At 39.8% G+C, this 25453-nt stretch overlaps 1 protein-coding gene across 1 annotated transcript in view; it reads right to left on the minus strand.

Moving 5' to 3' along the window:
• Positions 1-22683: 22683 nt before the first annotated feature.
• Positions 22684-25453, minus strand: part of cps1 (carbamoyl-phosphate synthase 1, mitochondrial) — a 46877-nt gene continuing 44107 nt past the window's right edge. The window contains exons 37-38 of the mRNA XM_063888397.1: positions 23860-23989; positions 22684-23750 (exon numbers count right to left, since the gene is read on the minus strand). Of these exons, the coding sequence (XP_063744467.1) occupies positions 23637-23750; positions 23860-23989 (244 nt within the window). The 3' untranslated portion in view covers positions 22684-23636. The remainder of the gene's footprint in view (positions 23751-23859; positions 23990-25453) is intronic.

Consider the following 25453-nt stretch of genomic DNA (forward strand, 5'->3'; position numbering starts at 1 on the left):
CATCCATACCCCCCTGCCCCCCTCCCTCCCACTCTCTCTCACCCTCCCTCAGTGCTTTCCTTAAAATCCTTGTACTTTTTTTCTGAGAACAGGCACAAAGAGATCATGCCACTACTTTGCTGGCTAAAAATAGAATAGTGAGACTGTCATTTGCTTAAGGAATAAACATCATGTTCCAACTATTGCAACTGGCCAAATAAAACTACAGTAATTTTGGTGTAGAAAGGACCTCTGATATTTGGATTTGTCGGAACATTTCCAATGCTGAGTCGACAGCAGATTTGCTGGACCTGTAAGCAACTAAATGACGCAAACGTTTACCAGCTTAATTTGTTGATGCAACATAGTAGTCTGTAAAACCTTTGCAGTTTCCACCATTTTTACACATTTTGTGGTCTGCTGTGTTCAGCCTTTATCACTTTCTTCAGACTCCACAACAGACTCCGGCCCCACTGTGAGGGATTTACACCCCCAATCCAGTTTAGAAGCATGAATGTCTTAGTGGAAAAAGAAAAAAGCCGGAGACACCAAACACTTGACATGAATTAGACAAAACAGAGAATTAAACATTACATTTTTTAATGATGCCAAAATCCAGATAAAACATAGGCCTTTATAGGAATAGGAAACGATTAGATAGTTTCCCTCTCACTCAGCCTGAAATGTATATTAGTGATCTTCATCTTGTGCCACTGCTAACTGGGGGCTTTCTGTTTGAATGAAATAAAACCAATTTTATTGATACCTGAAATACTAATTTGGCTCATAAGAGAATGTTAGAAAAGAAAAATGGTAAAAAAATATTTTATTAGATGAACATTTCAGTTTTATTTCATTAGCTTCAATGTCATTACCAATGTCACTTCAAATTCATCCGATATATTATTAATTAAGTAGACCAATGAGACACAACTTATTTTAATTAGATTTAAGTACATTGTTCAATCTTGTATTGAAGGCCAATTCAGTATTTTTCTATTCTACTTTTAAAAAATGGGTTTTAAATACCTTCCAAATGATGTTAATACATCACACAAATTGGACTCAGCTATTTTTATTGGATTTTTGTCTACCTTTGGTATTATATAGATTTGTTGTTTAAGATTTGTATAAAAATGTAAAATTTATTTTAGTTGAAAAGTGTTTATCTGCGGCTGAATTTTCATTTAGTATTTATTTTGAGAATTACAAAAAAAACAAAATTCCAACAAAAACAGGTGTTTTTTACTTTTCCAGTGGTATAATAATATTTGCTATGGAACTGGGTGATATAGAAGTTATTCTTTAAAAATCAAGTCATTCAAATTCAGAGCCCAACATTTTTTTTTAATGTTGATTAAAAAAATGAGTTCAAATCATAAATATTATGAACAATTGCTGAAATCGGCTGAAACGAAACATTGACTGATGTAACATTTTTAAGTAAGCCCGGCCCGTAGTGTATTTCTTTCATTTTTTATTTAATAATACAGTTATATAAAAAGATGTTCAGGTTCAGCCAGCTATTTGTGGCACTTCCTTTTTATCTGTTAATCGGAGAGGACTTTCAGTTTCACACTACAGAGTGACCTAAGCATCGTTGGCCAGCTGATGAGTCGTCAGGAGAGATATTGAGAGACAGAGAGAAAGCAATATGTAGTGAGAATAAAGCCTTTCCTCTATATTTCCCCCTTTGTCCTGATGGATGCCCTGCTTCGACACTGCAGTTGAAATGTGTTTTAATATGTTGGAGCAGACACATTTACATTTGGGCCGAGGTTAACTGTATATGTGGCTCCTTATTGCTCTGTGGTTTACATCCAAATGGAAGAAGTATGATATGCTGAGTGTCAGTTCTCCGCCATTTGATATTTGAGACAGTGATGCAGTAGTATACTGTCCTCATTGAAAGCTTTTTTTCTCTACAAAAATATATAATAAGCATATCTTGATTTATTTTTCCCCCTTCCAATTAGGATGGATTATTTGCACCTGTGGGCCTATCTTTTTGTAGCTTTGTTTCTTTTTAATTGTCCCTTTTCCTGCTCTGTCTCGCTGTCCTCAGTGCGACTTCAGTGCCGATAAACTGAGGGAGAGGTATCAGGCAGAGCACCCATGCAGGGATCCATTAGGCAAAAACCAATTTCACACAGAGCCAATTTCATAAATATGGAGTATGGGCCCACCTTTAGCCGTGCTTGACTAGCTTTTAGAGGGATATACAAAACCATAAACAACGAGCCTGTGCCTGAGCACTCATTTTAAATGATAGCTGGAGTGTGTGGCATGGACCTAAATGCATTAAGCTGTAATTTCAACAATTTAATGAGGAACACAATGAATTACTCTTTTATTCAAAATCCAGACTACCTTAATGGAGGATTTGTGATCGGTGGATACATTTAGAACTGCCTAAATTCATTCAATGTGTGTTTAGTGAAAACCTGCCTAGGTACAGTATCTTCACTGGGGTACAATATAACATGCATTTAATTTTGTATATTTGTGATGTTCTAAGAAGCACTTGATGATAACATTTTAAAATGGTGCCTAACATTTTTTATGGACTGCCTGTAAATATCATCTTTCTCTTGTGCCCTTTGCCTTGGCAGATGCAAGAGTTGCTAAGTAGTTTGTGTTGCTCTTTGTTTAACTTAAGGGGTTCATTTTCCCTTTCTAGTAAGTTGCACATAGCTTGGTTCTTCCGGATTTTTACCAGCCTACCTTACGTCCAGTAAGGACAGGACTATGAGATTGTGCCTTGTTCAAAAAGTTGTGATTATCAAAAAAGTTAGAAATGTGGATGTGGTGATGAGGTCAGAAGAGGACACCCATGTTAAAGTGTTGTACTTGCAATGCAAACTTTTAAGTTTAGTTCTGAAGCTGACCTGCAGCATCTCTGTGGAGGTACTGGGATGTGTTGATAATATAACATCTGGATGGTCCAACATTATTTCACAACACTTGACAGGTACGGCAAGCCACTTATAGTTGGAATTTAGTTTTTTTCTTTTTTCTTCATTTATTTATTTGACATTTTCCTTTAAAATTCTCTGCATTTTTTTCTGATGAAAAGTATTGTTTCTTTCAACAGCTTACATTGAATGTCATCAAGTGACTCTACATCAATGCAGCATTGTAATACTAAGCAGCACAAGTAGGACACACCTTTTTTAATTGGATTTTAGTGGGTTTCTTTTTAATTTTCTATCTTTTTTCACTCCTTTTGTGTCTTGATTATAGTCTCTCAGCATTAGAGAGTTGCATAAATATGTATCTTCCTTAGTTACAGGTTATTTGTTATATTTTGAACTGTCACAGACATATATGTTTGTATTTTTCTAAGTTAACCTTTATGCAGTGGAGTAAAGTTCATTTACTCTGGTTTTCTTATTGAGAATCTGAAAACGTCCTTTATCCCTGTCTTTAAACTTTTTTTAATGTAGATAAGATTGAACAGTAAAAATGAACACACTGCTTTACAAAAGGTTCAGCTCTCAATTAATCCGTTCAAGAAGCATGTGCAGTATTTGCCATCAAAGTAGTTGCAGACCAGGAAATGTTGATTTCGACTGTCCGTGTCTTTTTTATCTGTTTCTCTAAAGTTCACTTCTGAGTCTCCAGAGGATCGGAGTATCAGAGATTTTAGAGATGCAGAGATACAGGATGGCTGAGTGCCTGCTGCATGGCAGGGATGCTGCAACATCAAAGTGGTTTGAAACAAAGGACGAAACTTCAGGTTTGAAGCCTGAAGCCTCTCAGACTGACCTCTATGGGTTTGCACCCCTTCCTCTAAACCAAAATTATAGCATATGTCTTTGCAAGATCCTGTAGCCTTGTTTCTTCTCTGCTTTTATGTAGATTTTCTAAGAGGATACTTTCCACCACACAGTTCTTTTGTGTTTCTTTACTCAGGAAATTGGTTGCTCTTCTCTTGAATAAACTCAGTTTATATCCAAAGGTCTCTGTTTTCAATGGCAGAAGAATGATCATCTCTCAATCTCTTTCTGTTTCTGAGCTCTTGGCTCTTAGAATGAATTGTGAAATGTTAAACTCAGCAAAGGAGTACCCTTTCTGTAGTTTTTCAGAATGTTTCACGAGAACAGTTATAAAACATGACCTCCAAATAATAACAAAGACCTCCAAACAGGTTTGAATTAGTAGCTTTGGTGTAGTACACGTTAGTTTTGTTTTAATACTCCTGAATAAACCAGTACAGTACAGCATTGCAGATCAGTGAGCTGCCCCTGTGTTGGCCATTACATATTGTCATTGTTGTGTTTGACTTATTTTCCAGGTGACCTTGGCACTAATGTTATTGCTGGCTGCTGAGAGTCAATGCAAAGACTCTCCATATGTGGGAATCAGCAGCGGTGGAAGACGATGGGCTCTGCACAGTTCTGCTCTGGAGAGATGTCCATACTCATTAAGAGCAAACAGACCTTCTCTGCAAGGGAGGACAGCAGGGCAAGTGAATATTCACAGGGGGAATGGAGAGGTCGAGAGACTACAACAATATTAGGGTAAGAGTAATTTTGCAATTGCTTGTTGGTTTGTCATTCATTTGTGCCTTTTGGTTTGTGATTCAAAGAAACCAGGTGTTCTCTGGCATACATATATAGAAGTAAAAAAAAGTAAAAGAACAGCAACTTGTGTCACATAATACAAGGACTAAAAGGGTATTAACAAAGGATCAGGGTTAGTAATGCTGGTGTGTACCTTGTTTTCCTCAGTCATTCTGTTGTTTGGTAATGCTATTATTGTCAAGTTGTGTTGCTTTTAATCATTCTCCCCTAAACCCACATTAATTAGGAAAAACAAGACTGTATGCTTCAAGAACAGTACTCATAATAAACAATATGAAAGCAAAATATAAAAGAAATGTGAAAAATAAACCTATAATTTTAAATGTAAATATGTATTCCATATATTACTTTTCTTTCTGATTTCTTGTGAAACATGTTGCTGCTGATAATATATCATAATTGATTGAAATTCTATTGTATTTGTTGTTATTTTCTGACCTTTTGCACAAGTAAAAATGATAGAAGTGTATAACAGTTGAACTTCTACGGTATGTAATATACTTCATGTATAATGTGTAAAACTATGTGCATAAGCACAGACCAAAAAGATTGAACTGCTTTCTGTCAGCTTTGACGTTCTGCTCTTAAACAAGCCTTGGCGTAGTCAGACAGCACAGGTTTCTAGCACTTTGGTAAAAGACTGTTGAGACACAGTAAAAGCCCCGAAAAGAGAACGTAGGCAAGCTGAGCTGAAGAGGAACCATTACAAAACAAAATGATGCTGTGAAAGGCTAACTGACCTTGTGAAGATGTACATGAAACAAGCCACATTGAAGATCTTTTTATCACACAAAACTGTAAGTTGTCAAAAATCTTATAAAGGGTCATCAATTCTGTTATTGACCCCTCATCCTCTTTGCTGCCAAAGAATCCACTCAGAAATGTGAGAGGCTCAAGTTCGAGTATAAAACTGCAGAACACTCCATTAGCACAAGCTGGATATTATCCCTCAAAGCAATGTTACATTGAATACGTCGCTACCACATTTTAGTTATTAACCAGAGATTATCCAAAAATAAACTCCAGCACTTAGTCTAAATGCAAGATGTGATTCCAACGTTTATACTGAGTACTGTTAGTGGATATCTCACTTATTATTCTTCTGTTTCAATTATTATGTAATCACACTGACCCTTAAAGAATGTGATCCTTATATACCTTAGTGTTGACAAAAAATGTGCCAATATTTTACATGTTAATACATTTTTATTTAGTTTTAGATCCATTCAAAGCAAACATTTACAAATGTAATAAACAGCAAATTCAGCAGACAGCTATTAGTTGTTTTTACTGTATTTGGTGGCTTTTGACAGCAACAACTACTCTGTTTTAATAGACTGCCTAACCCAGTCACAAAAAAATATGTAATGTCTACGTTGGTCCACAGGGCAAAACATAGTATGTTTTTCTTTTTCACACTGGGAAAGTTGATGAACACGTGACATGAACACTGACCATTAGAAATTAAAATAATAATAATAATAATAATAATAATAATAATAATAATAATAATAATAATAATAATAATAATAATAATAATAATAATAATAATAATAATAATAATAATAATAATAATAATAATAATAATAATGTAACCATGTCACATTTTGAGAGGGTTCTTTGTGAACATTCTACATTTTGACCTGTGGACCAACATGGCTGTTGCACGTTTTATTTTGTGAGACTGGGTTGGACTGCCTCGGAATTACTTAGTCAGAATATATCGTATCTCCATATGATGCATTTGATCTGTTCTCTTTGCCCCTTTGCAAGCCATATTAAATGTTACTGTTCCCCTTTGCCAGGGACTGTTAAATTGAAAACGGCTGACACAAGCTGACAGAGAACACCTTTGTCACTGTTCAGCCCAAAGGCTTTTATTATCAGGTGTTATACACTGGACAGCAAAGTAAGGACTCATTACAAATATAACTAAAATTGGGTGATGTCATAAATCAGTAAAAGAAAACAATTGGGATAAAAATGGCTGTGCGTCTTGGGTTTTTATGTTTTTCCTGTGCAGTGCAAACCAACAGCAGTAGAGGGTTGGTTTTAATGTGGCTCAAAAACGGTGTTGAGGCTAGGGATCAGAATTAACAGTAGCCTATGGTGAAATATTTATTTGGCCTAGATTCATATCTAATGAGCTTAAAGAAACCCAGTTATTCAACCAACGGAGCCAATGTTTAATGTTTAATGTTGTGTTGTTGGGAACACACTGGAGGGACCTACACTCATCTTTGAATTAGTTCATCTGGCGCTGGTCAGACAAAGATCTTGCAGAGTTTAGAATGAGATCTTTAAGCGTTACTTCTGAATTTAAACAGACCAAGTCAATTTCAGAATCATGTCATATTGGCTCAGGCTTAAAATAATGTTTTATGTTGTTGCTATTATTATAATGTTGTTGGACTACATTTAACTGATAACTAATCATTTTTGCTTCATCCATCAGGCCTTTTTTGGTAGGAGCAGTTTTTGTTAAAGCAGCACTGTTTCTAAACATCTCTAATTAGCTGCAAGTGTGCCAGATCTATTACGTAATGTAGCTTGTCTTCAAGTCGTACACTTTAAGGAGCCCACTCAGCACTCATCTGTGCAGATCTACACCCCGGGGCTGTAAAAATAAACCATGGCTTGGTGGGACATTTCTAATGAGCCTAATAATCCAACAAAAGTTGTCATTTTTATCAAAGGCTTTCTAGATTCTGTTTTTAAGATTTTTCCCCCCTCAGCCATGTGTCTCCGTCACTAAAGGAAAAGTGTCAGAATATGGGTTGCCATGAGACTAATGAAGCTCTGAGGTTCCTTAGGAAAGGTAGCTTAAATGATTGGACTCTGCAAAGCGTGCTTTTGTTGTGGCTTTTGATCCAAGTTTGACTTTACTCACATTCATCAACAATCGTCCACTAAGTCCACTATCAATATGATAGAAATGCTACAGTTTAGTCCACTATCAATATGATAGAAATGTTACAGTTTGTCTCTGTAGGGCTAGAGTATTAAACTATTACTTTAAACTTTGATCTGTCATGGTAATCTTTCAAATCAATCCCTGTGGAGTTTCCCCCCTATAAAAATAATAATATCTGGAATGTTTTTGATTTTTAAGGTCTTATTTGAGATCAAAGTGGTTATTCCACGATCAAGTATATAGTAGCTATTGCTGTCAAATAAAGGTACTGCTATAATTTGAGAAATGTTATAGTGAAGTACCACAAAATGTACTTTTTTATATTGATGATACTCATTATATTATTTTTACTCTGATTCTTTTCTTTGAGTGGGGGTTATCATTAGCCTGATGTTTAAGGCAGCTGGACAGATCTGCCTTAACAATCATTGCTAGCAAGGGTTAAGGTAAAGCTACAGGTTGTACAGTGGTATGCAAAAGTTTGGGCACCCCTCTGAGATTTCATGACAATTTGCTTTTCCTTTATAATAGAAGATCACAGCAACAACATTTGTTTTCCTACAAAGATGTAGACGTTTTAGTGTTTTCCAGACCAAAATTCTTAGGGTAGCATTACATAGTTTTATTATAATAAAATAAAATGCAAAAAATGGGATGTGCAAAAGTTTGGGCACCCTTATAAATAGCATTCATTTCAACACCTGTACGGATTTATAGCTGACAGGTTGCTGCACAAAATTGCTTTGATTAGCTCATTAGACCTTCAATTACAAAGACAGGTGGAACCAATCATGAAAAAGGCTATTTAACATAGGTAATAGCTGGCTGTGCCTGGCCTAGGTTCTTTCTTAGGGAGTGGCAAGATGGGGACCTCAAAACAACTCTCCACTGACCTGAAAGCTAAGATAATCCAACATTATAAATTAGGAGAAGGGTACAAAAAATTATCTGACAGGTTTAAACTGTCTGTCTCCACAGTCAGAAACGTAGTTGTGAAATGGAAGGCCACAGGAACAGTCCGTGTGAAGGAAAGATGTGGTAGGCCGACAAAAATAGGGGAAAGGCACAGGCGAAGGATGGTGAAAATGGTCACAGAGAAGCCACAGACCACCTCCAGAGAACTACAACAACATCTGGCTGCTGATGGTGTAGTTGTTCACCGTTCCACAATCCAGCGTACTTTGCACCAGGAAGAGCTCATTGGAAGGGTGATGTGCAAAAAGCCTTTCCTGAGTGTTAATCACAAGAAGAGTCGCATGAGGTATGCAAAAGCACATCTGGACAAGCCAGAAGCATTTTGGAACAAAATACTGTGGTCAGATGAGACCAAGATTGAGTTATTTGGTCATAACATGAACAGGTATGCATGGCGAAAAAAACACACTGCATTCAATGAAAAGAACTTGTTGCCCACTGTAAAATTTGGTGGAGGATCTATCATGTTATGGGGCTGTGTGGCTAGCACAGGTACTGGAAAACTTGTTAAAGTTGAGGGCCACATGAATTCCTTACAGTACCAGGAGATTCTTGACAAGAATGTTCTAGAGTCAGTCACAAAGTTGAAGCTACGCCGGGGTTGGATTTTTCAGCAGGACAATGATCCTAAGCACCGATCAAAATCCACCAAGGAATTCATGCAGAAGCACAGGTACAATGTTCTGGAATGGCCATCCCAGTCCCCAGACCTTAACATCATTGAAAATGTATGGATTTATTTGAAGAAGGCTGTCCATGCACGGAGGCCAAGAAACCTGACTGAACTGGAGACGTTTTGTGTGGAAGAATGGGCCAAAATACCACCTGCCAGGCTTAAGGGACTTGTCTGTGGCTACAGGAGGCGTCTACAGGCCGTTATTGCAGCAAAAGGAGGCAATACTAAATATTAATGGAATTATTTCTTAGGGGTGCCCAAATTTATGCACATGCCTATTTTTGTTTGAATGCACATAAACATGTTTCTGTTTGACCAATAAAAGTTATTTCACTACTGAGATGTTTCTGTTACCATAAGGTATAACATATGTTAAAATTAAGTTGCTGCTTCAAAAGCTCAGCAAGTGACAAACTGATGCAGTGGTTTTCCTAAGGGGTGCCCAAACTTTTGCATACCACTGTATATGAACTAATATTGCTCCTCAACCAACTTCTCACCTCCTCAGGGAAGCACACTGTTTATCCTATTACAGTTCCTGTTTCTTGATGGAAAATACTTTGAATACATCAGAAAATGGCAAGCAATTGTGGAGGACTAGAACATGTTATTCCTGTTGATCCTTGCATTTGTGGGCCCAGTGGAAATTGTCATTAGGTTTTTACTATGAAGGTTTCAGGACATCTTGCGTTGTCTGTGCAGGATTGGCTGTTGTTCGGAGTGTAAAGGTCAGTGGATCCTTGGCACCTTAGGTCAACATGTCTACGTCTATGTCAAAGAAACAGACCACTAACTTGCCCCAGATGGCAGAGCCGACTGTGTGAGAAATGAATGTTTATCGCTGCTAATGAGCAGGTCGAACTTTTGATGGCAGCCACCAGTGTATGAATATAAGGGTGATTGGATGCTGACTTTTGTTGTATAAACTTTGTAAGTGGTTGCAAAGACAAAATAACACTAAATAAATGCAGTCCATTTACCCAGAATTATTTGTACCTGTAAACCCACTAAATGATGTCAGAACAGATACTAGCGGCCGATTGAAAGGAAAATGTAGACTGCCAAAAAAGGCTAGAGAAAGCAAAGTTCGACCAAACGATGATGGTAACTACACAGCTATTCATTTCAATAGAGGTCTAACATTGCATTGTCACTCTCGATTTATAGAACTACCCCCCCCCCCCCAGCTCTGGCATTGCTGATGATCACATTCTACATAGCTAAGTGTACTGATAAAGCCAAAGTGAACAGTCAGATAGTTTAACACCTTTCCCTGGTGAGTGTTTTAAAGCTTAGCTGTGAGGTTTTAGCAGACTAGGCAGGTTTTCTTAAAGTGCAGTTTTGTGAGTGTTTGTGACAAGGGGGAGGGCTATACTCTTGGTTTTCAAGGCCTGAGTTACAACCTTCAGGGATTGAACAGGGAAATACCTTAATCTTCAGACGCAACCTTCTTTCACTAAACAATGGGTATGTATTGCACGTTTTGTTATCCTGATGTACACAATAAACTCTTTAAAGCCATTCTCCATAAACTCCCTCCTAGAAACCTCGGAGGTAAACACATAACAATATTCATAATTAGCCATCAGTGCTAAATCTCTTGTAAAGTGTTTCTATTTGTACATTAAAAAGAAAGTAATCAGAAGATGTCATGTTTGTGAGATCAATCAATCTTACATATATGGGGATTTAGTGTGATTCAGGGGTGAGGTAGTTACGGCTCAGATTCTTCATTGTTAATACATAAACATATATCTTAACTTCTACCCAAGCCAACTCCTGATAATCAAGATTTAAGAGACATTCATAATGAACAAACCCTGAACTCCTACAGTCTTTTAAAACAAGTGGACAGTGGTGAAACTGTAAATGTCTGAAGTTGTTACATTAATTAATTGTTTACATGTTTATTTTTATTTTTTTTTTAAAAGGTAGAATAATATTGAGTAATGTTATACTGTGAATGACTTACTGAAAGCACTTACAAGATGAACTGCTGAACTGTGAAATGTGTACTGCGTCTCCAGACGAAGACATTGTGACTCTTTAGACATAGATAACTATAAATGATTCTGAAAGTCTGGAGGTGAATAGATGTGTATGAACATTAGGTGTGTTGTAGCAGCATGGAAATTCATTATGGCAATGGCTTCCTTAAAGATGGAACCCAAAGCGTGTGATGGCCCGGGAAACAATTAAGCTGCACAATCACTACTGGAGTGAGATATTACTACAGCTAATGGGTTGGTGTCCTGCTGTAAGAATGGTATTTACCACACACCGAAGCAGCTGAGTTGATAGTGTTCTGTAAGGATTGAAGTGTGTGTGTGTGTGTGTGTGTGTGTGTGTGTGTGTGTGTGTGTGTGTGTGTGTGTGTGTGTGTGTGTGTGTGTGTGTGTGTGTGTGTGTGTGTGTGTGTGTGTGTGTGTGTGTTTGTGTGTGTGTGTGGATCGTCACAGTTGACAATACATGCTTGTAATACTTGTGTGATATTACAAACCATTTCAAGTACATAAATAAAGGTGTGTAATAAAACATTTATAAAACAAATCTCAAACATGTGTTTTAAGAAATAAAGCTCTTTAAACATTCATTTGAATATGTATGTTATGTTGATGGTTAAAAGGTTATTAGGGCTCTTTAACAACCTGTTCTCGAAACATGGCAGCAGGCATCCAACAACCATGTGACTCATCCTAAAGGAAGCGCTGTCGTCTAAGCTCTGCTTGCTCCTCACTTCCATAAATAATTCATTTAGCACTCGCTGACACAATTAGCCAGGTTTATTTTTTCCTCTAATGCAAAAACAGCAGGTTTGTCTTCACGCCAGCTAGAGGAATGTAGTGAAAGGATACATTATTTAGCATTTCTGGACACTGCTTCTCAATCTACATGGCCTCATTCTTATTTTCTTTTTCTTTAGACACAGTCTGACAGTGTCAATTATTCAGTTTGACTTGAGCAGACATATCTTTTTTTTAATTGGTCGGGATGGATACTAAGTTTGCCTGCTGCCATTGGCTTCAGTTTCCATTACTCTTCTACAGGTGCTCTACATGTTCTATGTATCAATATTATTCTTCGGAATTTAGTAAATGAAGGAGTGGGCTGTTCCATCTCTGCCTCTAAATATACCTGAGTCAACCGATTGACTTTAATCATTTTAGATCTTTTTTTTAAAATAGGAAATTACTTAAAAAGCAATACAATTGGAAACCTTAGAATATAGTGTGACACAATCAAGTATGAGAAACTAGACCAGGACCTTATAAAAAGAGATTGATGAAAGCCTTTTAAAGAGTTAGCTTAGGCCTTGTAACTTATTCACCAGCACTTACAATGATTTGACTTGCTTGAAGTGATATGCACTTTCCTCATTGTTCGGAGTTTGAATCTCTATTTTGTGGTTTTGCACTTATTGTAAGTCACTTTGGATAAAAGCCTCAGCCAAATGAAATAATGTAATGACAAGCTTTAAAATCCCAGTGGACATTTAAGCTTATAATTAACAATAGCATTGTGCCTGCAGGGTGAAAGACGTGTCTTATAATGTAGTTCCACTTCTACTATTTTTAGTAACATACCAGTCTACTGGTGTCAAAATAATCCAAAGGTTAGGTTAACTGAGCGACTGTAATGATTTCTCGTATGGAGGAGTAGCGGAGGTCCATCCGCTTAGACCTCAGCAGGAATTCAAGTTTCTTTATCCCACCAGATCTTCTCTTTGTATTTCTGTCTCTGGAAGGTTATGGACCGAAGCTTAAATGATTGCAAAACATTTGTTAAGTTTGAAACCTTTTAAGCTAAACCTGGCCAAACAAATTGATGTTTTTTTGTTTTTTTTCTAGGTTTGCATTGCATTTTTCGGCACAAGAAACAGACCTCTGTGTGTTTCTGCACTATCCAAGGCCAGCAGTCTGAAAACAGATATACAGCTCTTCAGAGAGTGTTCAATTGAACAACACTACACTTTAATCAAAGTGGGATTTGCAGACACAGGGGTCTACCTGGGAGTTATTGTAAGCAATGAACACCACAAGACACCCTGTTGCTTGGTTACTGTGCCTGCAGTGAATCGTGATTCTGGTGTCCTTGGGCTGCTCGGGGAAAATTATCTCAACTGAACAGGATTTGAGACTTTTCTGTCTGTGAGAGTCGGTTGAAGGGAAGCAAAAAAAAAAAAGGGAATTTTGAAATGTTGCAATTATATCATATGAATTATTCGGCTAAAACATATTCAAGTGTCCACTATAGGGGTAAACTCTAAACATGTCACAGTCAATGGCAAAATGCACTGTCAATTATTGACTTTGCTATGTAGCTGGAGAACTGGAAGGAAAAAGAAGACCCCCACCACTGCTGTTCATATAAGTAATACAATCCCTCGTGAGCCACCTTTGGAGCCTGTTCCAAAATGTATAAGTTCTTCCTTGTGTAACAATTGTAAATATGCAGTTTGTTTGGTGTTGAAGAGTCTAAAATGTCTTTGCCATTTATTTTATTATAATCACACAAATTCTGTATTCTGTATCAAAGTTAATACCTGACTTGTTAGGCCTCAAATCAGTGGGCGGATCATCTGAGGTTCAGTTCCTGTACCCATGATTATTTTTGGGACTTCCCACCCCATTATATTGTGTCCCTCACGTTTTCCTCTTCCCTTTGTTTGAACGTGTTTCTTGGGAGAGGTAAGCTGCACTGTTTTCGGAAATGTCTGCATTAAGCTATGAACATGTGTGTATGCTGAATTATCTATTACTTATTTAATCGGTGCAGGAGCCGAAGTGTGAGGGCATACAATATGGTAATGACTGATTTGTTGTTTCGTCTGTTGTCAGAATAAACGGATATCGGCTCCGACAATATACTGACTCGGGGGTTATCCTTCCACAACAAAACGCAGACACCGCTAGTCGACACCAAGTTCCAAGTTTTCCTTATTCCTCCAAACAAACATAACTTAAGATGCAACATCTTTGGCAAAACATTTTGGGTCAGATCATGCAGATCAGTTATGCCCCACACTGATAAACTTTTGCAGTACATTCTGTATACTTTAGCTTTGAGTTTATCCTTTCATGAGGGAAATGATCCAATGAAGGTTTGCTTTGATTCATCCTCTCCTACAGTAAATTACAATCTTGGCCACCAAATCCAGGTTTATTACCGGACTACACACACCTGGCATGGTCACTGAGATTTAAACTTGAACCCTAACTTTTTGTAGATCTGCAGAAAGCTATGACACAAATTTAAACTAGTCTCTAATTAATAAATAAAACATTTTAGTGGGAATGATATAAAGTGTAAAAGAAAACCAATAGCAGTAAAGAGTACAGTTAGTTCACCACTGAACCCTGAGAGGAGAACAGCGTTTGTCCTCTGGAGAAGAAGGATCTATACTGTGTGGATAGGAACGCTCCCCTTTAGCGCTGCAATGTACTTTACATCACACTCTGTGGCCGGAGTGGGATGTGCTATTTGTGGAGCTTACAGCGCTATAGGTAGATGCAGTGGGTGTATCTTAATATCCTCAGGCTGACCGAAGTGTGTCAAATAGCTTGAGAAGGTTTCCAAGGCTTTGCAGGCAGATCAATACAACAACACTTGGGAGAGTGATGTTGTCTGTAAATGGAAACAGAAGCAGTCATGCTAGCAGGGGTAGAACATTACTTACTGTACAGCCTTATAATAGCATTGGCCTTGTGTGAGGAGCATAGTGTATTGAAAACGATTTGTTGTTCATTCCTGTTTAACCCTGTTCCACCATTTAACACCATGATCATGCCCTTGATAGGTAGGAAAGATTATAATACGACTTTGACAGGGTTTCTTTGAGTGTGTGAGGGTTCTATGCAGATGATGGTTCACTTGTCACTATTTGTAAGAGACATATAGGCTGAAGATGAGCAGCACGGTGTGTTAGAGTGTGTGTGTGTGTTGCAGAGGGGGTGGTTCACCTGGGAGTGGGCGTGTGTGCGTGCGGAAGTGTGTGTGCGTAAAGGTGGGCACTCACCGGTGACGCAGATGAGAGAGAGAGAGAGAGAGAGAGAGTCAGGGTTGGGAGTAGCCGTAATTTTTGTTGACCGCTACCGCTACTCATTCATTCATTTATCCATCCTTGCTGCGCTGTGATAGCTCTGTGCTTTCAATAAATGCACCTAAGCATATTTGGATCTCAGCGTGTCTTTGTCATGGTCTACTGTGGCACGTCATAAATCTACGTACCTGAGGACCCAAACCTCATAGACTCTCAGCGGCTAAAAGGTTTGTGTTTGGAAGCCGCAACATTTGTCAACAAAAAACAGGCGTTTAATGAAAATCATCAAGCCGCATCAAAGAACCAAGTCGTCCCGCACCGACTAGCCGTTAATAAAATCAAATCAAAGAGCTTATTCCGCAAATAAAAGCGCACATGAAATCAAAAGAAAATGTAACTGAAATCCCCTCACAACTGAATAACTTGAATGCACTGTGTAAAAAGGCCACTGACCTGCACAACGAAGTATTGCAACTTCTTCCTGATGATGAACATAAAAAACAAAAGGAGTGGTTTTCTAGCATTATGGATTACAGTGATGCATTCAAGGAACAAGTGGAAAAATGGATAAAGGAAAATCCGCATGAAAACTCAAATGAATTACCACTACAGACAAATACTTCTGAGCAACCAACAAAGGAAATAAATTATGCAGAACAAATTCCTGTCGAAAAAAGTAAGGATTTGTCTGTTGCTGACCCTCCAGTACCTGTTTCCACTGGACAAGATCCTCAGGATGAACTACAGCCCTGTGACAGCATCTCAAATGCAACCAAGAAATCACGCTCACATCATTCCTCATCCTTGGCTTCACGCTCATCTGCTCGCTTAAAAACGGAAACGAATCTTGCAATTTTGGCAACAAAACAAAAGGCATTAAAGGAAAAACATGCATTGGATGAAGAGGAGTTAAAGCTACGCAAAAGAAGAGAACAGCTTTTACTGGAGAATGAAATCGCTGAGGAAATGGCAAAACTAAGTGTTATAAAATCACAAAGCAGTGTTGGCAGTAAATCAAAGTCAAAGGTTTCAGATGGGATGAACTTATACTATGAAAAGACATGCTCAAAACAACAACTTAACATCAATGTTATGGAATTTGTCCCATCACTGCCAGTTAAACTAAAATCCAACGCAATTGAAACCACACAGACAGTTGTGAAGCCTAAAGTCACTCACTTACCTGACATAAAACATCTCCCAGGTCCTTCTTACCTGCTCCAACGTTATCTAACCACTCCTGAAGATCCTGTGACCAATGTTACACAAACTGATGCATCACAAAATGACAGTGTGCTGGACATAATGAGAAAACAAAATGAAATTTCAACACTCTTGATGCAACAACAATGCCTCTCAGCACTCCCAAAAAGGGAAATTCCCATTTCCGATGGTAACCCACTCAAATACCATTCGTTTATTAAAGCATTTGAAAATGGAGTTGAGCGAAACACCAGTAACAACTGTGACAGACTCTACTTCCTTGAACAATACACCAAAGGGCATGCAAAGGGACTAGTGAGGAGCTGTCAGCACATTGAGTCGAGCAGAGGATATGTGAAGGCGAAGGCTCTATTGAAAGAGCACTATGGCAATGAGCAAAAGGTGGCAGCAGCATACATGGAGAGAGCTTTGTCATGGCCCACTATTAAAACAGAAGATGTGAAAGCCCTCCAGGAGTACGGCCTCTTTCTGCGTGGATGCTGCAACGCTTTGGAGGATGTGCAGTATTTAAGTGATCTGGACACACCCACAAACATGGTGGAAATCATTAAAAAACTGCCGTACAAACTCCGAGACCGCTGGAGGTGCGACGCATGTGACCTGCAGGAAAGGTACAATAGGAGAGCAAGGTTTGTGGATATTGCCAACTTTGTTGAAAAACAGGTAAAAATCTTGACAGACCCTGTGTTTGGAAACATTCAGGACACTGTTATAACAACTAAACAAATGAATCACAAACCTCCCCCTCGCTCCAGCATCAGAGGAACCAGCTTCGCTACCACAGTGAATCGTGTGGAGAGAACAGCTCAACCTGTGAAAGCTACATACATAAAACCACCAGCCAAGAAGATCTGTCCCTGCTGCACCGGAGGACACACATTGGATGTGTGTGCGCGGTTGGAAAAAATGGCACACAAAGAGAAAATTGACTTCCTGAAGGAAAATGGTGCTTGTTTTCGCTGCCTGTGTATAGGACACATAAGCAAAAATTGCCAAAGGAAGATTTCCTGCTCGAAGTGTGGCCTAAGACATCCAACTGTGCTCCATAAGGATAGTGTGGCAACGGCAGAACCAGCTGAGAGAAGCATCCAGGTTACAGTGGACGACACCTTGGTTTCCAGTGGGCTTACAGGGGCTGGTGAGATGGATTGCAAGCTTCCTATCGTGCCGATTCAAGTGAAGGCGAAGAAGGGCAATAAAATCATTCTCACATACGCCTTTTTGGACCAGGGAAGTACTGCGGTGTTCTGTACTGAGAGTCTGAAGCAGAAGCTCAATTTGTCTGGGAAGAGAGCCAACATTCTTCTCAGGACCATGGGGCAGGAGAAGGTGGTCAGTAGCTACATTGTGCCAGAGCTGGAGGTGGCAGCACTTGAAGATGACAGCTTCATTGAGTTGCCAAAAGCGTATACTCAGTTGTCAATGCCAGTCCACAAAGCAAACATACCCACAAATAAGGATCTGACAAGGTGGCCATATTTAAAACACATCTCCTTACCACAGATTGAGGCTGGAATTGAGTTGCTGATTGGAACGAATGTTCCACGAGCCATGGAACCGCTGGAAGTTATCCGCAGTGAGCACAATGGACCCTACGCTATAAGGACGGCACTGGGCTGGACGGTAAATGGACCACTGACAGGAAACGGTGGAGAGGCCAATTACTGTGAGCAGCCAGTAACTGTGAACCGTGTGTCCATTGTAAATCTGGATGAACTGTGGCAACAGCAATTTAAGATGGACTTTCCAGAATCTGCTGTGGAGGAACAAGTGGGTCTGTCCAGGGAAGACCTGAGGTTCATGGACATGGTCACAAAGTCAGCCAAACATGTCAATGGTCACTACCAGGTCGCCCTGCCTTTGAAAAATCCAAACGTCAGCATGCCAAATAACAGGAAAGTGGTGGAACAGCGTCAAAACCATCTGAAGAGGAGGCTCCAGAGGGATCCAGTGTTTTACAGGGAGTATAACACCTTTATTAACGATCTACTTGGTAAAGGTTATGCTGAAAAGGTTCCTGATGCAGAGCTGGAAAGAAGTGATGGCAGGGTCTGGTACATACCGCACCATGGTGTCTACCACCCGACAAAGGGAAATCTCAGAGTTGGTTTTGATTGTGGTGCCAGTTACAAAGGACAATCTCTGAATGAAGAGCTGTTGCAAGGGCCCGATCTAACCAGCTCACTGATTGGAGTTGTGACCAGGTTCAGGAGGGAACCTGTGGTCATCATGGCTGACATAGAAGCTATGTTTCACCAGGTGCAAGTGCCCCCAGATGATGCTGATCTGCTGCGATTCCTCTGGTGGTCACAAGGAGACTTGAACCAAGCACCATGTGAATACAGGATGAAGGTACATCTTTTCGGAGCTACATCCTCCCCTAGCTGCGCCAACTTTTCCCTCAGGAAATGTGCAGAGGATTTTGGACATGAGCATAAGGAGGAGACAGTGGACAAGCTGCAGCACTGCTTTTATGTGGACGATTGTTTGGTGGCAGTTGCAACAGAGGAGGAGGCACTGATCCTCTGTCATGAGCTCATGTCTCTGTGCGCTAAAGGGGGATTCTGTTTGACCAAGTGGCACAGTAACAGATCTGAAGTGCTCAAGACCATCCCAGAGCCCCGCAGAGCTAAAGGCATGGAGCAGTTGGACCTGGACCGGGAGTTTGTGCCCATTGAGAGAGTGCTGGGTGTAGAGTGGTGTATCAAGTCAGACACCTTTAAATTCAAAATTGTATGGAAGGACAGACCACTCAACCGCAGAGGCATCCTTTCAACTGTAAGCTCCATTTATGACCCTCTGGGCATGTTAAGTCCCCTTGTTCTGACAGCAAAAAGGATCTTGAGGGATTTGTGCAGAAGAGGAGTTGGTTGGGATGATCCCATACCAGAGACTGTCTCCAAAGAGTGGCTTAAGTGGGTGCAAGGGCTCCACCTACTGGACAACTTTGAGTTGCCCAGATGTCTAAAACCTCTGGAGTTTGGAGATGTTATTACTGCACAACTACACCATTTCTGCGATGCTTCTGAGGAAGGCTATGGTACAGTCACTTACCTGCTGTTACAGAATGAGCACCTCCAAATGCACAGTGCTTTCATTATGGGAAAGGCTCGTGTTGCTCCACTGAAGACAGTTACAATTCCAAGAATGGAACTGATTGCTGCAACAATGGCCAGTCGCATGGATGTCCTGTGGAAGAAAGAACTACACATGAGTCTTCAGGAATCTGTGTTTTGGACTGATAGTGCTTCTGTGCTGAAATACATTAACAACGAAAGCTCCAGATTTAAGGTGTTTGTTGCCAATCGTGTTTCGGAGATCCTGAAATCATCTCACCCCGCTCAGTGGAGGTACGTGGATACAGCTTCAAATCCAGCAGACGCAGCATCCAGAGGGCTCAAAGTGGAGGCATTTCTGAAGGACAGACTCTGGTTAACAGGACCTCCGTTTCTTTGCCAACCTGAAACAGAATGGCCTGTGAACCCTGAGCCTGTGAGTTATCTCCCCCAGGACGATCCAGAGGTGAAGAAAACTGCTGTTGTCAATGCTGTACAAGCTGAAGAGGATCCCACTACTCACCTGATCCATCATTATTCCTCGTGGATCCGATTAAAGAAAGCTGTGGCGTGGTGGCTGAAATACAAGGAATGGTTGTCGTCCTGTATCAGAAAGAGAAAAAGGCTAATAGCCAATCAGAGTGAAGAGAGCATGCAGCAACAGAGAATGATGGAGCAGGAAAGGTGCACATTTAAAGGTGCAGCTGTTCTGGGAGCTCCTACAGTGGAGGACATTGACAAGGCTGAGCTGGCCATAATTCAGTTTTGCCAGAAGAGAAAGTTTTTTGAGGAGCTCTCGTGTCTGGAAAAGGGACAAAATGTCAAGAAAAATAGTCACCTGCACAAATTGTGTCCAAGGCTGGAGGATGGAGTCTTGCGTGTGGGAGGACGGCTTAGCAAAGCAGCACTGCCTTTGGAGTCTAAGCATCCTATCATTCTGGCAAAAGACCTTCATATTTCTACCCTGCTGCTGAGAAATATACATCAAGAGGTAGGACACAGCGGCCGCAACCACATGTTGTCCAAGCTCAGGGAGAAATACTGGATGACAGGAGCAAGTACTGCCATTAGGAGAGTTCTGTCCAAGTGCACCATCTGCAGAAGACTTAATGCCACTCCAGTTTGCCAGCAGATGGCAGACTTGCCCACAGACCGACTCAAGCCTGATGAACCTCCATTCACATGTGTAGGGGTTGATTATTTTGGACCCATCGAAGTGAGGAGCAGGAGGAGTACAGTGAAGAGGTATGGTGTCCTATTTACCTGTCTTGTATTGAGAGCTATTCACATCGAGGTGGCACTTTCTCTGGACACTGACTCCTTCATAAATGCACTAAGGCGTTTTATAGCCAGAAGAGGACAGGTCCGTGAGCTGCGCTCTGATAATGGGACAAATTTTGTGGGTGCAGAACGTGAGCTAAAAACAACGATTGCGCAGTGGAACCAGGCACAGGTGCATGATGTGTTACTTCAAAAGGGCATTAAGTGGACGTTCAACCCCCCTGCTGGATCACATCATGGAGGAGTGTGGGAAAGGCTTATTAGATCGGTGAGGAAAGTCCTGAACTCCACTCTCAAAGTACAACGCTTGGATGAGGAGGGACTCCACACAGTTCTTTGCGAAGTGGAAGCCATTATTAACAGCAGGCCCATCACCAAGGCCTCCACAGATCCTAACGACCTGGAAGCACTGACGCCGAACCATCTGTTACTGCTTAAAACCCAGCCTTCATTACCACCTGGAGAGTTCCAAGCAGCAGACCTGTACGCAGAGAAGATGGAGACAAGTCCAGTACATATCTGATCTGTTCTGGAAGCGCTGGACAAAGGAGTACCTGCCTCTGTTACAGGAACGACAGAGATGGACTGGAGTCCAGAGAAACCTTGTCGCAGGAGATCTAGTTTTGCTAATGGACAGTACTGCACCTCGTAATTCTTGGATTATGGGACGTGTCTTGCAAACTTTTCCAGATCGCAAGGGATTTGTGCGTCAAATTCGGATTAAGACAAGAACCAGTTGCTTGGACAGACCCATATCCAAGGTGTGTTTGTTGCTGGAGAAGGAGGAGGCAGCATGAGGACGTTGCTGACCTCTATATGGACTTTGTGTTTTCGGACGTCAGATGGACTTTGCACTAATCGGTCATGACGACCAGAAGAAGGAATATTCGTTGTAATGACTTTTCATGGACTTGAGCAATTTATTAGAGATTTTTGCATTATCGTTGAAATTGATATGATGATTTATTATGTCTCCTATTGTGTTTTGAAATGTGAATTATTATGTGAGACCTAATAATTAGGGGCTGGTGTGTAAGAGACATATAGGCTGAAGATGAGCAGCACGGTGTGTTAGAGTGTGTGTGTGTTGCAGAGGGGGTGGTTCACCTGGGAGTGGGCGTGTGTGCGTGCGGAAGTGTGTGTGCGTAAAGGTGGGCACTCACCGGTGACGCAGATGAGAGAGAGAGAGAGAGAGAGAGTCAGGGTTGGGAGTAGCCGTAATTTTTGTTGACCGCTACCGCTACTCATTCATTCATTTATCCATCCTTGCTGCGCTGTGATAGCTCTGTGCTTTCAATAAATGCACCTAAGCATATTTGGATCTCAGCGTGTCTTTGTCATGGTCTACTGTGGCGCGTCATAAATCTACGTACCTGAGGACCCAAACCTCATAGACTCTCAGCGGCTAAAAGGTTTGTGTTTGGAAGCCGCAACACTATTATTGGCTATTGTCATGGAAGTATTGGCACAGCTTCTGATCTGATTGGAGCATGAAAACATGTGTATCCTGATGTGTTAACCTACAGAGAGCTACACCACAGACATGTTAGAAAGAATGGACTTAAATCTGATTCATGATTTATTGCATTTCATGCATCTAGTCACCCCAATAAAAGATAGTGTAACTTAAAAATAGCCTGATTTAAAGTTACTCCATATTTCTTCTGTCAGATGTTGCTGTTTTAGAGCCTTGCGTTTTGCTGAAATGGTTTCATTAATGCACGCTCTTTGCATTACATACCGATACTGTAAACCCTTACACAATTGTGATTCATCCACAATGCCCTTTCCCAGGGTGTGTTGTTTTATTTAAGTCTTCTACCAATGTTCTGAAACTTCTGGAACAGTACTCCATTTCCTGTTTCAATTGAGTTGTATTGTGTTGTGTGTGAATGGGCTTTAAACAGCTTTCAAGTGGGAGGGAAAGCATAATCATTTGCACAGTACAAACAAACGGGAGACATCTTCATTGTGTTTCAGTGGATTCTTATACAACACATACATGAACAAAAACATGTAACAGCGGGGGATTATCGCTTAAGTTAAATGCATTTATATGACATTTTAAAATATAAAGCAGTTTATAACATAATACCGCTTCAAGTATATACAAAAATAATATATTAACGGATCAGTTGTCATTAACTTAAAACTTTAAAGCTTTGAGGCTCAAGCAATTTAAAAGATAAACGTTCGTTCTGATCAGAAATTACCTTCATTACAGCTTCTTTATTTATTGAAGGTTATGCATATAGTGCATCTTTACTATATAATACGTTGCATTCATCATTGGAAGTTAACAAAATGTATGAATGAGAATACAATCTGGACAAATCATTGCTATTAAAAAACAAATGTACTGGTTACCTGTTACAATAGTTCAGGGGTTTTATTTGACAAATAATAATGAATCATTCAATGCTTTAAAGCTCACTTATTAGCCATAAATAAGATTGTCAGGCTGTGAGAAATGCCTGGTGTTAATCCTCCTCTTTTTTGTTTCCTATTTGTTCAGGAAGTTGAACTCTGACCCTCTCTGAGCTAACAGTTTATTCATATTTACAATACCATATTTGAATTATTGTTTTAAGTTATTAAAATAAATAGGTTACCTGCTTGAGGATAAAGACCAAGGATATTTGTTTTTTCACAACCATAGAGTGGTTAGTTTATATGAGGATCCGACCTGTAAAGCATTAGTAAACTCAATCGTTGACGTAAATGGTAGGAAATAAAAAAAGAACATATAAAACAAAGGGTTGTGTTTTGGTCTGACAGATTTAAACTCCTACTCTGTCTTGCTACCATCAGATGGTAAAAGAGAAGGAATTAAAGAAACTGTTTTATGAGCATCAACTCCTAAATAATACTGCTGTTTTACAAACCAACGGGGAAAAGGAGGAAGTTAGCTCTGCTTGTTAGCCACTCTCTGCTGGCTTTCTTTCTGCCGGTAGTGGAACAGGCTGTTACTGTCCAGCTGGCCCGCAGAATGGATGGCCTCTGCAAACAGCTTCACCACCTTAAACACACAGGAAGAACAAGAAGTTGAAGCATATCGAGTGAGAGGGACAGACGTATGGATGCCAATGTAGGTTTTCCTGTTCACCTTCAGTGTGACATTTACTGACCTGATAATTGGTGATGAGGGGGACGCCGTGGTCGATGGCCATTCTGCGGATGATGAAGTTGTCCTTCACGAGGCGAGTGTTGTTATTGGGTAGGTTGACCACCAAATCAATAAGACCCTCGCTGATGAGACTATACAAACAAACAGTGTCAGAAATAGCATAATCAAACAATAAATATAATATTGCACGCTATGCTATATTGTTGCTACTATAAGTGATTCAACTGGTTTCCTGTTATTATAGTTATTTGTATTGTTGATCCCACTTAAGATTCAGCCCATAACTCTGCAGCTATTAGACAGTTTAAGCACATTGATTTGGTTTTGAAGTCAACACAATTGCACTAATGATTATCACTCAAACCCGAGTATCAGAGGGGGCTTTCTAAATCTGGTGGAGCTAGTGTTATGGCTCTTAACTTTGGCCACGATAGTCACAACCTAACCAAAATCACACTAGTGTTAGTTATCCCCCTATAGTTTGAGCAGACAAAACCACTTCACTCCGAGCCTATCAGGTGAAAAATGGAAGTGCTTTTAAATCTGGTAGAGCTGGCATTATGGTTACCTGGTTTGGCAACCCCTCTCTTACTTTAGCCAAGCAAAAATCTACTTTTAAATGAAATCATCTAAGATATTTAACTGCAACCGTCTCTTTTTTTAGTAAAAAGATAGTTGGTTACTCTCCCAAAACAGTCGTTTAAAGGATTGGAAGAAATCCAATTCCTTGTACAAGGTTGTTTTTTTAAAGAGTACAAACAAGGTTTAGTTAATTAGAAGATTTATTTTTTTATCAAAGGGAGTTGAAAAAATAATACTAACCCCTTGCATTTTTCTGATATTACTCCAAGCTGTAGAAGTGTTTGAATTAATTAAGTTTACCTCTTAAATAAAAGCTCTGTCAGACACACAAACACACTCTCACATTCATATGAAGGACTTTGACAGACAGCATTGAATTATGACAGAATTCTAAAAGAAAATATGGAGGACGGAGATGCGTTACAACAAAGGTCAAGTTTTTCTCTTTAAAGACCCCCTCTGCTGCGCCGCACAGCCGATGCCTGCTGGCCAGCCGTACAGAGTGCCTGTGTGGGTTTGTTCTAGCTCTATAAAATCCCCTTTACATTACATGCTCTTCTTTACCAGCTCTTCTCCGAACATATGGTCCAGATGGCTTTGTTGTAGCATAATCATGACTTGTTTATGGAATCATTACCTTAGAAATGCAGTAAAACCGCTTCAGTTGCTCGCGTCTTTGAAAACTGGGGTAGCATGCACAACACGACAATACCGTAAAAGTAAAATGCTGTCAGCTTTACTTTGAAGTCAATTAAAATATAAATTACTGCTACCTTCCTTTTTGATGGCCAAAATGTAAACCATAATGTGGGTTAGTGTCTTTCATTTTCCCCCCGTTCACATTGATCTGACATGATTTCCTCATCCTTAGTATTTCAAGCCCTAATTCTGGCTAATGCAATGGATCTGGACTTCTGAGTCTTCTACATCTTCTTTGATCTTATCAGCATATTACAAAGATAATTAATAAGGCTATGCCCTTTGATCTAAAGGCAGTATCTCATTAGATGGTA

Source organism: Eleginops maclovinus, chromosome 7 (assembly GCF_036324505.1).
Source record: "Eleginops maclovinus isolate JMC-PN-2008 ecotype Puerto Natales chromosome 7, JC_Emac_rtc_rv5, whole genome shotgun sequence".
In the NCBI taxonomy this organism is placed as follows: domain Eukaryota; kingdom Metazoa; phylum Chordata; class Actinopteri; order Perciformes; family Eleginopidae; genus Eleginops; species Eleginops maclovinus.